This window comes from Alexandromys fortis, unplaced genomic scaffold (genome assembly GCF_014885135.2).
Source record: "Alexandromys fortis isolate MF-2015 unplaced genomic scaffold, M_Fortis_MF-2015_v1.1 scaffold_7, whole genome shotgun sequence".
NCBI classification, from domain to species: domain Eukaryota; kingdom Metazoa; phylum Chordata; class Mammalia; order Rodentia; family Cricetidae; genus Alexandromys; species Alexandromys fortis.
Genome location: NW_026067920.1, coordinates 22364796 through 22380210, shown reverse-complemented (window position 1 = coordinate 22380210; position 15415 = coordinate 22364796). Strand labels below are relative to the sequence as shown.

General features: G+C 55.3%; 2 protein-coding genes across 10 annotated transcripts in view; both read left to right on the top strand.

Moving 5' to 3' along the window:
* Nucleotides 1–2912, top strand: part of Ehbp1 (EH domain binding protein 1) — a 254819-nt gene extending 251907 nt beyond the window's left edge. For all 8 annotated transcript variants that reach the window (XM_050140935.1, XM_050140936.1, XM_050140937.1 and 5 more), the window contains 2 exons: nt 1557–1671; nt 1884–2912. In XM_050140935.1, the coding sequence (XP_049996892.1) occupies nt 1557–1671; nt 1884–1974 (206 nt within the window). In that variant the 3' untranslated portion in view covers nt 1975–2912. The remainder of the gene's footprint in view (nt 1–1556; nt 1672–1883) is intronic.
* A 6444-nt stretch (nt 2913–9356) lies between these two features.
* On the top strand, nt 9357–13360 carry Otx1 (orthodenticle homeobox 1). 2 transcript variants are annotated; one of them, XM_050140947.1, is made up of 5 exons: nt 9357–9470; nt 10310–10483; nt 11796–11971; nt 12053–12118; nt 12149–13360. In XM_050140947.1, the coding sequence occupies exons 1-5, from the start codon at nt 9357–9359 to the stop codon at nt 12612–12614; spliced, it is 996 nt and encodes a 331-aa protein (XP_049996904.1). In that variant the 3' UTR covers nt 12615–13360. The 2 variants fall into 2 exon arrangements, with proteins under 2 accessions (XP_049996904.1, XP_049996903.1); XM_050140946.1 differs by having other exon boundaries at nt 9357–9453; nt 10332–10483; nt 11796–13360.
* The last annotated feature ends 2055 nt before the right edge of the window (nt 13361–15415 follow it).

Below are 15415 nucleotides of genomic sequence, written 5' to 3'. Positions count from 1 at the left end.
TCTGTTTGAGATGTTTTGTGTGGAGTGTGGTAATTAGCATGGTGTGTTTGAGCTCCTGGAATGAACAGTGATAAAACTGAGTGAACTAGCTTTTCCCAGCTTTGCTAACCTTTATTGCACGATGATGCATCTAATTTTTAATTTGTAAATACAAGATAGCATTCGCTGTGGCACCATTTGCTTTCATAGAGCTGCTGAGCAGTTTGCTGTCTTGAATAAATTTTGCTTTGAAGAGGGGGGAGGGATTTGAACCAGCACATTCTTGGGTGGTTTGTGAAGACTCACATGGTAACCAGCGTAAGCATTGTTAGGTTTATCTGAATAAGCACCAGCCATGTGAGTTCTAACGTGATTGCCCAGGGCAATGGAGAGAAGAGAGAGCCCCGTAGGATTGCACTTCTCTGGTTTTTGGAAAGTGTATTTGCTGGGGGAGGGGGCTCTAAGAGTCAGTGGCCAGGGTGCCTACCCCCCTCCCCAAAGCTGGGGTCCTGTTTCCCTCCAGGTCCTCATTTGTTCTGCTATCTCCTCATCATCTACTTCTTCTTTTCATTGTTTACCTTCCTAATGAGGGAGGCGGGGTAGACTGGGGCTTGATTGACAGCTACAAGCCCTTACAGTCTGGCCAGAGAGCAGTTGGCTTTGGTTTCAAAAGTGTTTTAAATGTTAGATTGTAGTCCTGTTTTTATCAAGTGAAACTGCTGCTCATCTGAAGGAAATTATCAAAGCTGAAAGGTTAGGTTATATATATCACTGAGTACCAAACCTGGCATAAAAATGGCCACTCACCCTAGAAAAAGCCCTGCCCAGTGCATTTTCCGACCTTTAACATGGAGTTTCAAAAAGGGATATGTAATTTTTTTCCCTTTGCAAAAGTGCTTCGGTTTGAAGCCACCCAGCAAATGTCTCCAAGAGAAAACTGGCTGGGATGCGGTCGGGAGCTGCACTGTAATACTGCAGAGCAAATTTATTTTTTTACTTCAAAGAAAAATGCTAATTAGCCGATTCACTACTTTTAAAGTTATTGTGAAGCATATGGCGCCCAGTGTGAGATACATCCAACTGCTAAAATAGAGCGGGGAGGAAATTAGCGAAGAATGGGCTGTTTGGGGTGAGAGTGGGGGTGGGGAGGAGAGTAGGTTCTCAGGCAGATTCTCCAGCCCTTTCAGAAGGATTTTATCGCCCTTCTCTGCTTCCCCGCCTCCTCGTTTACCCACTCCCCCTGCCCCAAGCCCTGGGCCAACCTCTTCTGGACTCCAGCTCCCCTCCCCCACTCCGCCTGCAGTCAGGTGCCTGCCTCCCGCCTGGCCACCGACGCACACCTGGTTTCTAGCAGGCTCCTAACCTGCGGAACCAATCTTCAATAAGTATTTACAAAGTAGGGTCTGGGGCGTGAAACCCTGACCACCTCGGCCAAACTCCCCCAGCAAACACTTACTATTGGCCGAGTTAACACGGTTTGCTGAGATTTTTGGAAACTGAATTAGGCGGGAAGGGGAGGGCAGGTTTCGAGTGCTCTGTGCCCTGGCGGGTGGTAACTGGCCTCCCGCCCCCTGCAGACTGGCAGAAGACCGAGGCCCAGAAGCGACGGGAACAGCTCCTGCTGGAGGAGCTAGTGGCTCTGGTGGACAAACGCGACGCCCTTGTCAGGGACCTGGACGCCCAGGAGAAGCAGTGAGTGGGGCTGTGGGGTGTGGTCTAGGGGAAGCCACCCGCCAAGGGAACAAGAAGTTTATAGAAAGTTAGTTCGTTTCGGGGATCTGAGTGGACAGGTGCCTTTGTGTCCCCATTGCCGCCGGGAATCCGGATAGCTTGCGTGTAGAGCGGGCTGCGCTCCCCTTCAGGAGGAAATATAATTCTGTCTTTCCTGTTTGTCTAACATCCAGGGCGGAAGAAGAAGATGAGCATTTGGAGCGAACTCTGGAACAAAACAAAGGCAAGATGGCCAAAAAGGAGGAGAAGTGTGCGCTTCAGTAGCCTGCAGACCAGGGCTCTCTCAGCAGCTGAGCCTTAGGTCTCCAGGCCAGGGACAGACTGGTCGACTTAAAACTTTTTAACATTTTGTTTGACTGGATTGTACTTCCGGACCACCACCCCTTTTCCTCCTCTGCAGATAATATACAAAACTCCAGATAGCGTTAAGGATTCTTTGTGAGTTAATCATGAAATCATTTTTGCAACCATGTGAAGTAGATTTGCACAGACACCTTGCGAATGACCAGTGATGGAGATGCTCGAGAAACTGTCCAAAAGCGGGGAAGGCTTCCCTCATCCCTTCCCTTCTGTCTGGGCTGGGAGGAACATTTGAAACACGTTTGTTGTAGTATTGTTGGTAATAGCATAATGGCAGTGGGGGGGGGGGGCAAAGGGGAATAAGAAAATGTCATGAATGATTTTTTTTCCAGTCCTGCCGTATGTAACACTGTTACCAGAATCCCATCGTTAGATCATATTCTGTATATTGACGAAACTGTGTTCCATTTGCCAGTGCGGTTTTCTGCAGCCGTTTGCATTTCACATAAAGATAATAAAGTTCCTCTCTGCTCTCCTCAGAGGATGGCCCTTTAAGGTAGCCTGAGATAAACCCTGGGCTTTGAAAGGTGAACTGTGAGAATGGCCCCAATAGCAGTGAGCAGTTTACAAAGACAGTTGTATCATCTTGACGATGCGCCATCTTTTTCTCTGAATAATTATTTATTACATCTTGCTTGGTTCCTACTTTCCGTTGGGGCTCAACATTGGCTCAAGAATGCTGTTAATATTTATTTCTGTATTGATGAAATGTCTTGGCACTACAAGTAAATCTCCAATTACATCTCTAGCATAGCACTGTGTTTTGTGAAAATGGTTATGTTTATTTATTACAATACTGAGTCATAAATTTTCAATAAAAGCAGAAACTTTCTTACCTTAAACCCTGCTATGTGTTTTCCTTGCCTTGAAAACTTAACTGAAGTTTGTGTGTCAGTAAGATTCTCCACGTGGAATCCGGCACAGGACAGTGGACTGTGTTTGGAACTGACAGGGGTCCACAGGAACTCCGCTCACATAGAATGCAAATTGCAAAGTCATTAGACACGTTCTCAGAGGGTGTAAACTAGCCTTTCCTTTGGAAAGGGTCCTCTCTCCGCCAGAGCCCAGGAGACTTGTGTGCTTCCATGGCACTGGGGAAACACAGCGCATCATGATGGATTTTCCAGTGTTACTTTTAATTGCTTTGGAGTTTTGTGTCGAACTGTGTCCCACCGTCACCAGCAAGTCTGTAGGTGCTGAAACGAAAGGGAGGGGACTGTAGTTGGGGGAGGGGTTGTGCAGATACACACGTCTTGGAAATGGAAGAGAAAGAAATATAACAATGTGTGTGCGCTGGGTAAAAATGGACTCTTCTACACTTCTACCCTGGGTGTCCGAACAAAGAAAGCCCGTCAACAAGTCCTGAAACTTACGGGAAACACTGGCATTTACTTTAGCCTCTCTCTCTCTCTCTCTCTCTCTCTCTCTCTCTCTCTCTCTCTCTCCTCTCCTCTCCTCTCCTCTCCCTCTTCACCTTCTCCCTCTCTCGGTGTCTCTTTGTCTCTCTCTCTCTCTCTCTCTCTCTCTCTCTCTCTCTCTCTCTCTCACACACACACATATTCAGGCTCTTACTTCACTCGAAAAGCATGCTGCCATTTGCCATTTCCAATTACTCGACTTTCAAAATGGTAAAAAACTTGCCACAGAATTCCTTGATGGCAAAGAATTGTTTCTTTTTCTTTCTGGAGAAAAGTTACTAGAACTACGTGAAATGGGGTCTTTGTCCTCTCAATGAGAAAGCAGAGCAGCAAGTTGCTGCTCTTTGGGGAAAATTCACAATTCCGAATCCAACCCAGGTAAACCGGTACTCGGAAATCCACCGCCCGGAGCATCCTGGGGCTCCGTTTAGGGTGGATTCGAGAAACCTTCCCTTTCCAGGGGCCTCTCCTTTCCCCAAGCCTCCCCAGATCTGCGAGGTGACAAAACTCCCCTAGCCCTAGATTTGCTAGTGATTGGGGTCCCCCTCTTGCTTGGTTCCCAGCCTCTGGGGTTTCCCTTCTCCACAGCGCCCGAACGCCCCTCAGCGGCGGCGGAGCACGGACTGGGATCGCGGGATCGGGCCGCAGCCGGGGAGTCGCGTTGCCAAAGCTCCGCACAGTGCCTGGTGGCGGGTTCCCAAAGGCAGGCTAGCACCCAGCCCGCCCACGGACAGAGGAGACCCTGAAAACCCTCTCAGTGTGAAGAGACAATGGGTCGGGGGTCGCGGCGAAGCAAGCGTTTGTGGCGAGCGGGTACAGAACTTTCTCCTGGCCGGGCGTCCAGGCCCCTTCCCTACCCCAAGTGTTTCTACAATCTCTGCACTCTCCAGTGGGCACAAGGTCATTTGGTGCATCCAGGCTTGGGGCCCACTCCTGGCTGGCGGGCCTTACACCGAGACAGCTTCCCTCTTCCTCCAACGCTGTCCCTGCTTTGCGCTGGCTGCACAACTACCCTTTGAGGGAACCGTCGAAGCTTCTAGACCAGCGGTCTCCAACCTGGACGTTTGCCTAGCAAAGACTGCCTCAACCCTCTGTGCTGAATTCTAAAAACTTTCATCTTGGTCTTGGTCTTACTCTCCCTCTTTTCCCTTCCCTTCTCTTCTTCCCTCCTCTCAGTCTCTCTCTGTGTCTCTCCGTCTCTCTCTCCCCTTCTCTCTGTCTCTCCTCCCCCACGCCCTCCGCCTCTCCTTTCTTCTTAATCCCAAGGTTTAACTGGATGAGCATTAAGGAAATTCGCCTGCAATTTGGGATTAGATAAATACTCTCATGGGGGGGGGGCGGGGAGGGTGTCCTTCTCACTCTAAACCTCCCACTTGCCCGGGAATGGAGGGGGACCGCATCAGGAACCGACAGCGACCGGCTCCCGCGCGGTGGGCCTTGGGGACCGCGCAGGCACATTCCAATGCGCACAGCCGCCCCACTTCGTCAACCTGACCCAGGCAGGGTTCCGCGACTGCCAACGAACCCGCCCTGAGGAGGCCAGAGTACCAGAGAGATCCAGCCAGAGCGTGAGCCCGGGGGCCCCAAGAGGGCCAAGGCAGGCTCACAGCCGGGAGGCCCGAACAGGGATGCCGCCAGTGCACACCCCAGGACGTCGACATTTTCGTGCCCGCCAAACTAGAACGCCCTAGTCCGCGCCATTCCCCGGAACAGGGGCCAGGAGTATATTTCGTTTCTTTCTTTAAACCTCAGCACAGTCCGGGTGGCTCTCAGCCTGACAGTCCGCCTTTGGGGCTACTCCTAGTGGGGACCCGGGAGCCTAAGGTGTGTGCTCGCTCTGGCCGCGCTCTGCTCTGCGCTGCTTCTTTTCCGCCCACAGGTTTTATCTCTCTCCCTCTCATTTCCCCCCTTTCATTGCGTTCTTTTATTCTGCTTTCTCTTTCTCTCGCTTTTGTGAATGGGCCGCGGTGTCTTTGTTCTGGAGAGAAGCGCCCGTGTCGCTGACTTTTGTGAACCAGAGAGGGATCTTGTAAAACCTCCTTTTCTCCTCCGTGGTCCCCCGCTCACACCCCTCCTTCCCTGCCCCTTTGATTAGATGTTCCCTCATCGTTCAAAAAAAATGTAATTTCGTTAGTCTGGCGGCCACTTTCTTTGAACATTAGCTCGCTTTCAGCTCCAACTTCAATTAGAAGGAGTTGATTTTGAGAGATCAACAAAAGAACCGACCAAAGCCTTATTAAAGGTCCTAAGAAGATCTCTCGGTCCTTTGAGAAGCAGTTAAGGAAACAGTGTGCTCCCCATCATATTCTGTTACCGTATTTTATTCGGACTCCAAAGAAAAGTGTCGCTTGGGGGAGGGGAGAAGCACTTTGATGAGCGGCAGTCGCGGCCCCTTTTCACTCAGCGGGCTCCCCCTTCCTTCTGGTCGCCCCGCGCCCGGTCAGCGATCGGAGCGGACGGCGCGGCCTCGACAACGAGGTGCTCCCGTCTACAGTGCTCTCGGCGGCTCCCAAACTCACCCACGCACATACTCGGGCTCAAACTTTTTACCCGCCTGTTGGGGTGAGATTGGGAGCAGATACTAGGGAAGGGCACAAATACGGTTCCTTGTGTTCAGGAGGACATCCATTTAAAAGAATTGCCTTGCTCGTGGTAGAGTCGAAAACATTTTTTTTCTCTCTCGCTTTGGAAAGTCCACACAGGTAGACGTCCTTAGCAAGTTTATTCGGCGGGGAACTGGGGGTCTTCCAGTACGAACAATCCGGGGAAATGGTTTCCAAGAGGCTCCTCCCGTAATATGTAGAAAATGAAGTGAGGGGTCGGGGTCTGTGGCCACACCTTCCACCAGACTGTCCCCGGTTAGGTGGAGACGCGGAAGGACAGACCGGGTGTGAAAAAGAAAGTTTTCTATCAAAACCTCAAGCCTAAGAAGTAAAATGTGGGGGGTTGGGTGGGGGGTGGGTCTGACTTCCAACGGTTCCGAAGAAGCTTTTAGGATTTGCGAACACCTTTGGTGGGGACCGGGAGCCCCCCGGAGACGCGGAGCAGCTGGTAAGTGGCGGCGCCTCCCCTGCGGTCTCCCCCAGGGCGCGGGAGTCCCGGGGTGCCCTGAACTGCACCCCTCCCAGCTCGGCTCAACTGCCCGCGCCCGTACGAGCCGCTCGCAGGTGGGGGGCGCGGAAGGAAGAGGCTCTGGGGCCCGGGGCGCCCCAAAGAGAGCCAGGGGCCGGAGAGCCTCAAGTCCGCCGCTCGGGAAGCCTCGCGCCCACACCCGGGCTGCTGCGAAGCCCGGCGGCGCGCGCGCCAGAAAGAACCGGTTACCCAGCACCTTTCTGCCACTCCTTCCTAGCGCGGCCAGGGCGAGAGGAGGGCGGGGGCCCCCAGGCGTGCCTCGGGACCCGGGGCCCCCTCTGCTCCCGCGACTCCAGCGCTGCCTTCGCCCTCTTCGACTCGCTCTGAGCGGAATTTGCCACCCGAGCCCGAGAGTTAGCGCGCGACCGGGGCGGGGCTGGCGCGCGGGGAGGGCGGGGGGTGGGGGCGGGGGAGGGCGGGGGCGCGCGGAGGTAACCCCGGCTCGCGCTGCCATTGCCCGGCTCCCTGTCACTCAGCCCGCTCTAGGCCCCCTATTGGCGGCCTAGCCCCGTTACGCACTCGCCTCGCGTTCACATACCCGGGGAGGGCAGTAGAAAGGTGATCAATCTTCATCAGGCTACATTTCCAATCACCTAAACAACCGAGCAAGACAAGCCACTCCGACAAGGTAAATTGCTTGATTTATTTAGTTTGCCAAGTGACTGTGCAGGATTTCTTCAGTCCCCACCGCCTCCATGTTGCACCGGGAGTGCAGCGGCCACCGCCAGCCACCTCCGAACTCAGTCCCTCGACAACCCCCCCCCCCCGAGTCCCGGTTGAGGCCAGGTTTTGGGGAGGAAAAGCATGTGGGACTTTGCAAACAAAGTATTTGTGCAATAAAGTGAAACCCGGAGGAACACGCACAAAAGCTCCTGGAAAAAGCAGGAGACGGGAAGAGGGAAGTAGGGGAAAGAAGAAACCCGGGGGTCCCAGACCCGCCACCGGGGTAATACCTGTGCGGCTCTGTTTTGCAGGTTGGCTGCCAGGAGGGTCTTGCTGAGGGCGCGAGGTAGATGGTGAGCAGCCCCGGCAGCGGAGGGCAGGTAAGGAGGGCGCCGCGCGCCACCCCGGGACGGTGGTGGCTCCCTTCGCCTCCCCTTCCTCGAATCGACCCCCCGCCCCCGCTACCCAGGTCCCCGGCAGGTGGACGGGGCTGTTGGGGGGTGAGAGGCCGGACACCCCTTGGCTGCACCAGGGACCCTAGGCCGCTCCCGAGCCGGGCGCCCCCTCCCCCGCCTCCTCCGAAGCTGCGGAACTAGGGTGCTAAGTTAGATGAAAGTATTCGAAAACTCACGCCGCGCTTTCGCAGAACCGCCTTGGCTGGTGGCCTGTGGCCCTCCGGCCCAAGTACTCTGTTTCCCTTGGGGTCCCCTCCGCCTTCTGTGCCAACTGGCCTTCCTTACTCCAGGCCGCGGGTCCCCAAGGACCGAAGCAGGAGTTGGAGTTGAGATGGAAAAGCTGCTTAAGTCCTGCCTCCTTTTTCCCTGAGTTCCCTACCCTGGGCTCCTGGCAAAGCGGGGCGTAATTAGAAGCCCCTCTAGGGTCCCAGCCCTACCCCCCACCAACCCCTTCTGCTGCTGGAGAAGAGGCCAGGGGCTCGCAGTGTCTGCGGCCGAGCCTCGCGCTCCCAACTCGGGTGTGAGTGAGCTTTCTAACTTGAGGCCTAGTTCTCTGCTCTCCACCGGGTTCGTAGAGGACTGCGAAGAGCCCACGCGACCCGACCTGGGTACTCTGGCTCCTGAAATCCCAGCACGCTTTGAGCCGCTGGGTTGGTCAGCCTTTATCAGACCCTTGGTGGGACTGGGAAGCTCACCGGGACTTGGTCGAAAGCAGGCCCGGCCTGCGCAGGCTTAGGAGGGAGGGTGGCCGCCTCTGAAGCACTCCTGACCTTGGGCGGCATCTGGAAAATGCCACTTCTACAGTGGAGCCTTTGGTGTCTTCTTGCCGCCTCACCCGGGCCTGGGCCGCATCTGCCCTGGAGGTGCGGTGGGATTCCGGTTCAGCCACCTCCGAGAGTCAGGGGCCCAGAGAGGTCAGCTCGACTGGTGATTGCGGGCTCTGGGGGAGGAGGCAGCCCTGGAGATCTCTGTAGGAATGATGTGTCCAAAGTGTGCAGTCGCCTGGCGAACCAAGGTGGACTAACCTTGGGCCTCTGTAGGGCCAGCGGGTTTGTCAAAAACCATTTGAAACGTAAACGAAATAACCCCGTACGCCCTGTACGGCCTGCTCTCCCGGCGCCAACTGAACATTTGCTTGAGCAAATTGCTTCCGCCGCACTCAAAAAAAAAAAAAAAATTGACTACACTTGGGATCTTGCACCCTCCCCGGTCCCAGCTCTCACCTCCTTGGCCTGATCATCACGCTTTTAAGTTTTCTTTCCTGTTGACAGTCGAAGGAGTGTCTTTGGCCCCTGTCAAGCCATAAAAGAGGAAGGAACGGATGTAGGGAAAGTTTTCTTTTCTATGAAGCTGTGTGCTTGCTGAGCTTGGAGGAGAAATTTCTTGGGTTGCCTGCCCAGTGAATGAAGTTCCTAGCCTGTGCCCCCTCCCCATTCAAGCAAGGATTATAGGAACTGGAAGCCACAGTGACTGCGGGTGACGGTTTCCCTGTGTCTCCTGTCTCCTTAGGCCAGGCCCCCAGAAGCAACAGCTTGAAGGACTTCGAAGTGGGAGCCCTGAATTGCTCCTGGCCTCGGGCCCCCTGGATCCGTCGGGGCGCCTCCACCCGGCTGTTAGCATGATGTCTTACCTCAAACAACCCCCGTACGCCATGAACGGGCTGGGCCTAGCTGGCCCAGCCATGGACCTCCTGCACCCCTCTGTGGGCTATCCTGGTGAGCATGGGCCCTTTGTCCCTACCCCTAAGCCTCTGCAAATATTGGGGGATTCCAGCCTTTAACGTTTGAGCCCACCCTGTCCCCACGCAGGCCCAGGGAGCAGATTACCTTGCCGCCTGTTGCCTAGATCTGCTACAGGTTTGAGTCGAGGTCTGGTCAGGCAGCTTAGAAACTGCAGCCTGCAACTTTTGAGCTCGTGATGCCTGCAGCCTGGTTCCTGTGTGCTCCCACTTGCTAGAGAGAGCATGTTTGTTGTCCACCGATTTATTGCCTTCCCTCCGGTTGCTTTTTTTAGTATGTGTATAAAGCCCCTCTCACCCCGATATTTCATGAGGAATCTAAACTCGCTAGGCCCTAACATAAATAGCCAAATTTCCCTTCCGTCTAGCTACCTTGAGAAGCAGAACTCTTTCTCCCCCGTCAGAGCGTCCTAGAGACAAGCGACCTAACCCAACACTCCCGCGGTGGTGGGCCACTCCAGCCAGCTGAACCCCGAGTTTCTTTTCTAGATACTACCTCTTTGCTTGAATTTCTTCTCTAGGAAAGTGTCCCTAGGTCCCTGTTTCTGCCTACCTCTATTCTGCTTCCTGTCTCTCAGCCAGAAGTGTGTGGGCTTGGGGAGATGAGGAGAGGATGGTTTTGTTTTTAATCTGAGAGGCGCGGAGGGCGCAGGCCCTGATGTTTCAGACTGGAGCCTCCAGGAGAAAACATACACACTTTGTCCCACCTGTGGCCAGGGAAGTTCGCGTTTGCTAGAGGTCGGCCTTGCCTTTTCACGGCGGGGTTCTGGACCTAACAGAGGACCTGCGTGTGGTCTCTAGTGCCAGTCCTCGTGGGCCACTACTGACTCCAGGCACCCTTGCATGTCCCTGCAGCCACTCCGCGGAAGCAGCGACGGGAACGCACCACCTTCACGCGCTCGCAACTGGACGTGCTGGAGGCGCTTTTCGCCAAGACTCGCTACCCAGACATCTTCATGCGGGAGGAGGTGGCGCTCAAGATCAACCTGCCTGAGTCCAGAGTCCAGGTGCGCGATCCTGTGGCTCCAGGGTTAGGGTTGGGGCTCGGTCGGAGATCGGGCCTGGGCGGTCTGGTGTTGAGGCCCCTTCACGGACAGGACAGCCCCTCTCCAACTCCCCCTAGCGCTGAGCTTTAGTCTGCGAAAAGGGGTAACATTATAAAGTAATGGCTTGAAGCCCTTGTCCCCAGGGCGCTTTCAATGTTGGAAGTCGTTTTCTTTGGATTTTGGGGAAGCCAGCCCTGTTTCCCGGATGTAACTTTCTCAGAAGGTTAGATAATGGCCCCTCGTTCTTGCTACTCCAGAACTTGGCAGTTTCTTAATGAGCCTAGCTCTCTGCTTCCGCTCTTGTCTTTCATACCCTTGCCCTGCGTCCTGGGGATTCTAAAAGTGTAAGATGGAACTTGGCAACAGCCTAGCGCTTTCTGCCTCTGCCTCAGCGTGTACTCTGCGGGTGGAGTCGGTCTGGTTAGGGGTTTTCTCCAGCCGAATGGATACCGAGTGTAAAATCCAGATGCTGGCTTTACCATTTCTAACACGAAACTGTTCGGAAAATAGAGTTCTGAGTTAGTCTAAGTCTTCCCCGAGGTCTTTTATCTCGACTTCTTTCCCCGAAGGCTTGAGAAGGGACTGAGATTGCAATGCCCGGCCTCCTCCAAAAGGAGTGAGAATTTATGACTTACCGTTCCATTTGGTACCCCACCTGGAGCCAAAAGGCCCAAGGAAATCTCACCCAGGCTTCCTTCACGAGAAGCCCCAGTACTGGAGTACTGCTTCCGTTCAGCCTCCAGCCTTGCTTCTGTTCCCACCCAAATATTTGCCCTGCTCAACTCCAGTCTCCAGGAGCCGATTCGGTGAACCCCCTCGGGCCCCAGACTTGGTGACTGCCCTACACTCCGATGTTCTGTACCTCTCCGCTGTTTCCTGAGCTCTGTTCATGGAAAACAGGGCCTCCAAACTAAAACGGGGCTGCGGGGAAGCAGCCAACCGCAACAGCTTAGAGATGGCTGAACTTCTGGCTGGACAGACGCAAACGTTCCGCCCTCGGGCAGAGTTGCGCTGGGCTTGGGGAGGTGCGCATCCCTCCTGGAGGAGGCTGACTGGGGGGCCTTTGCGCAAAAGGATGGGGGAGGGAGCCAGAGCTGGGTACCTAGCACGTGCGGGGGAGGGGACAGGGTCTGGCAGGGTCGGAGACTGGGAGGGGTAGAGGCTGGGATTGAGAGGTCCCCGAGATCCTGGGCGGGGTGTGAGTCCAAGGGGCGGAGGAGCTGTGAGCTCCACTAGCCAGCCCCCCTGATCCCCCTCTCCCTGCTCACTGCAGGTTTGGTTCAAGAACCGCCGCGCCAAGTGCCGCCAGCAGCAGCAGAGCGGGAACGGAACGAAAAGCCGGCCGGTCAAGAAGAAGTCGTCTCCAGTGCGGGAGAGCTCGGGCTCGGAGAGCAGCGGCCAGTTCACGCCGCCTGCTGTGTCTAGCTCTGCCTCCTCGTCTAGTTCAGTGTCCAGTGCCTCCGCCAATCCGGCGGCTGCTGCGGCCGCGGGCCTGGGTGGGAACCCGGTGGCTGCCGTGTCCTCTTTGAGTACGCCTACCGCTTCGTCCATCTGGAGCCCGGCCTCCATCTCGCCAGGCTCAGCGCCGGCATCCGTGTCCGTGCCAGAGCCACTGGGCGCGCCAAGCAACGCCTCGTGTATGCAGCGCTCGGTAGCGGCAGGTGCTGCCACTGCAGCGGCCTCCTACCCCATGTCCTATGGCCAGGGCGGAAGCTACGGCCAGGGCTACCCCGCACCCTCCTCTTCTTACTTTGGCGGTGTAGACTGCAGCTCCTACCTAGCGCCCATGCATTCTCATCACCACCCGCACCAGCTGAGCCCCATGGCACCCTCCTCCATGGCTGGTCACCACCACCACCACCCGCATGCACACCACCCACTGAGTCAATCTTCAGGTCACCACCACCACCATCACCACCACCACCACCACCAAGGTTACGGAGGCTCTGGGCTCGCCTTCAACTCTGCCGACTGCTTGGATTACAAGGAGCCTGCCGCTGCCGCTGCTTCCTCTGCCTGGAAACTCAACTTCAACTCTCCCGACTGTCTGGACTATAAGGACCAAGCCTCGTGGCGGTTCCAGGTCTTGTGAGCCCAGGAGTGAGAGGAAGTGGAGAAGAAACGCAACTACCTGCGCCCTCCGTGGTCCCCATCCTGTTGCTGCTGCTGCACCGCTCGCCTTCGCCTTGGCTTTTCCAAAACTGAATTTTCACGCCCCCAAGACGTCCATTGCCTGCACTGCCGCTCCCGTCTTTGTGCCATTTGCTTGGGTTGGGGGGGGGTGTAGACCCCTCTCCCCCTTGGAGGTGGGGCCCGGTGCTTCAACTTGGCCCTCAGTTTCTTCATGGGATGGCAGTGTGCTCTCCCGCTCGACTCGTGCGTCACCCCTTCAAGTCTTTCTGGACAGCTTTTCTGCACCTGGAGCCTTCTGAGGCTCCTCGCCCTGACCCTCTCTGTTTTGAGCTCAACAGTTTTATTTATTCTTTCTGGACACTGAAGTCACTAACTGGCATATTATCTACTGTTTGGAGTGCGCCCATACACACTCCTCCAAATCAAACCCACCACTGTCTCTCCTAGCAGACTGTCTCCCTTCAGCTGCCCTTGATCCAGCCTCCCCATCTGCAGGCCAGAGCGTCCAGCATGTCCACCTCCCCAATGGTGAGCGCTGAGCCAGGCCTTTGGGAGGAGGGTGCCCCAGCCTCCTTCCCTGCCCTGCGCTGGACTGATTCAAGCTTCTGCCTCGGCGGGAATGCTGTACATAGTCGGGTCCGTTCCAGGGACCACTTAAACTTTTTAGTTGCTGTTGGTTGAACTGAGCATCTCTCTTGTTTTAGCGTCCAGGAAACAGAACTTTAAAAATATATACATCACATATATATATACACACACATATATATATATAACAAAGGCAAAAAAATATTTCCCCTTTGTGCCCATTCCTCTTGCTCAAACGATGGCGGCTCTTATTTTTCAGTTGTCACAAGCTGTCCTGCCCCTCTTCACATCTCCCTTTGTGTATTTATTAAAGAAACCCGCTTGGTTCCTGGAAGCTGGGCGCTGGAGGATCAGAAGTGAAGGAAACAGCTAAGTCGGGGTACAGGGTTGGGGCTAGGCTGGGCCGGGCGTAGGACCGAGCCCTTCATCCAAGTTTCGGCTTAGAAATGAACAAAAGAGGTGAAATGACAACATTGTGAAGCCCCAGTCCCAGGTCCAGTTCCTCTGTGGGTGTCTCTCTCTTTAAAACACCCCTGTCTGTTTAGTGAGTTTTTAGTGACCCTTCCCTCTCCGAAATCTGCGGAGAGCACCTGTGTATCTATCAGTTTTGGTTTTGGCCGCTTGGTCCAGTAGGTGGGAAAGTAATTTGTAAATTTGATTTGTCCGATGTGAAGATCACAAATTACTTGTTGAGATGTAAGGCAGTCCGTCTCCTCTTCCTCTTTATCTACATTATTTCCCGAAAATAAAAGCAGATTCATGAATGGCCTGTCAGCATTGCTCTTCCAATTCCAGCTTCGGGGCTCGGTCTCAGGGGATTAAAGAGAAGGAAAACTGTGCTAATAACCCGCGTGTTAATGACCTACGCGAAGCTGGGAGGCTGAAGAATAAGGTGGGAAGTCATGGCAAGAGGAGTCCCCCCAAAGTGTTCTTTTAGGGTGTGTTCCTCCCCCCCCACACACACACACTCCGCCTGATCCCGGCCTCTCCCTCTCCGAGGTTTTGACCCTGCACCTCCTTGCCATCTAGGACAGACACAGGTGTCAGGACTCAATTCCAGAAACAGCTCCTTTCTCTTCAGAGGCAGGAGCCTGGCACTGATCTCTTCACCCTAATTGCCTGCACCAGAAAGAAGAGGGGGGGGAGGGGAAGAGAGTCTGGAGGCGGGAAAGGATACCGCTGTAATGCTCTCTGAGCTGAGCCAAAAAGGAAAACAAAACGGAAAAAAAAAAAATCTCTGTCCTGCACGTTGGCAGCAGAGAAGCGTCCCTTTGGCTGAGCTGTCCCGGGTGGCTTCACGGTGACTGTGGGATCCTCGAGTCCAACCGCGTGCTAAGCAGTTTTCCTAAACCATTCGTTCGCATCAGAAGTTGTCAAATCACCAAACTATCTTTCCTAAGGGTTCTTTAAAACAAACACAAATTGACCTTACGAGTTTCACTTCCTCAGAGGAGGAAGACACCTTGAGTGGAGGGCAGTTCGCCTTCGGACTAGCGCAGACCAGGGCTTGTCAGTGTTCCCAGCCTCCCCAGCCCAGCCTCCCGGCCAAGGTTTGGGAGTCTAAACGGTGAGGGAAACTATTAATAATGTCGGCTGTCCAAGAAAACCCAGGGCCCACAACTGTCCAGCCTGTTCTACCTGACGGTTCCCGAGCGTGAGGCCAAGAAGCCGTGCCCACGAGCGGGAGGAAATAAGGAGACAACGAAAAGTTGCCTGCGGAGTCAGCCGCACCCCCTATTCCTGCTCTTTCGTGAGACTCGCGACCCCAGGCTTGGGGTCGCGCCAGCGAGGTGACAGGCCTGCGAGCCTTGGCTGTAGGAAAGCCTTCCCCAGCCTGTCCCGCCTGGGCTCCGGCGGCTCCGCTCCGGCCCAGTCTCCCCAACCGAGCAGCCAGGGCGGAGGGCGAGCCTGTGCCCGCGGGACCTCTTCTGGGTGAGCTGCCCCCGCCAGGGCCGCTCGCGGACACCGGCCCCGAGCGCCCGCTCCACCCCTCATTGTGCACGCTGGCCCCTGGCTGCCGGGTCCCGCGCGTTCGCGGGAAGCGGGGGCCCGAGGTCCAGGCTGGGGGCCGGGAGGAGACGTGGCCGTCGCACAGGTCCCGCCCCAGGCGGCCCGGGACCGCGTAGTCGCCGCTCCAGAGGCCCCGGGGGGAACCGAACCAGGAGACCCGGCCTA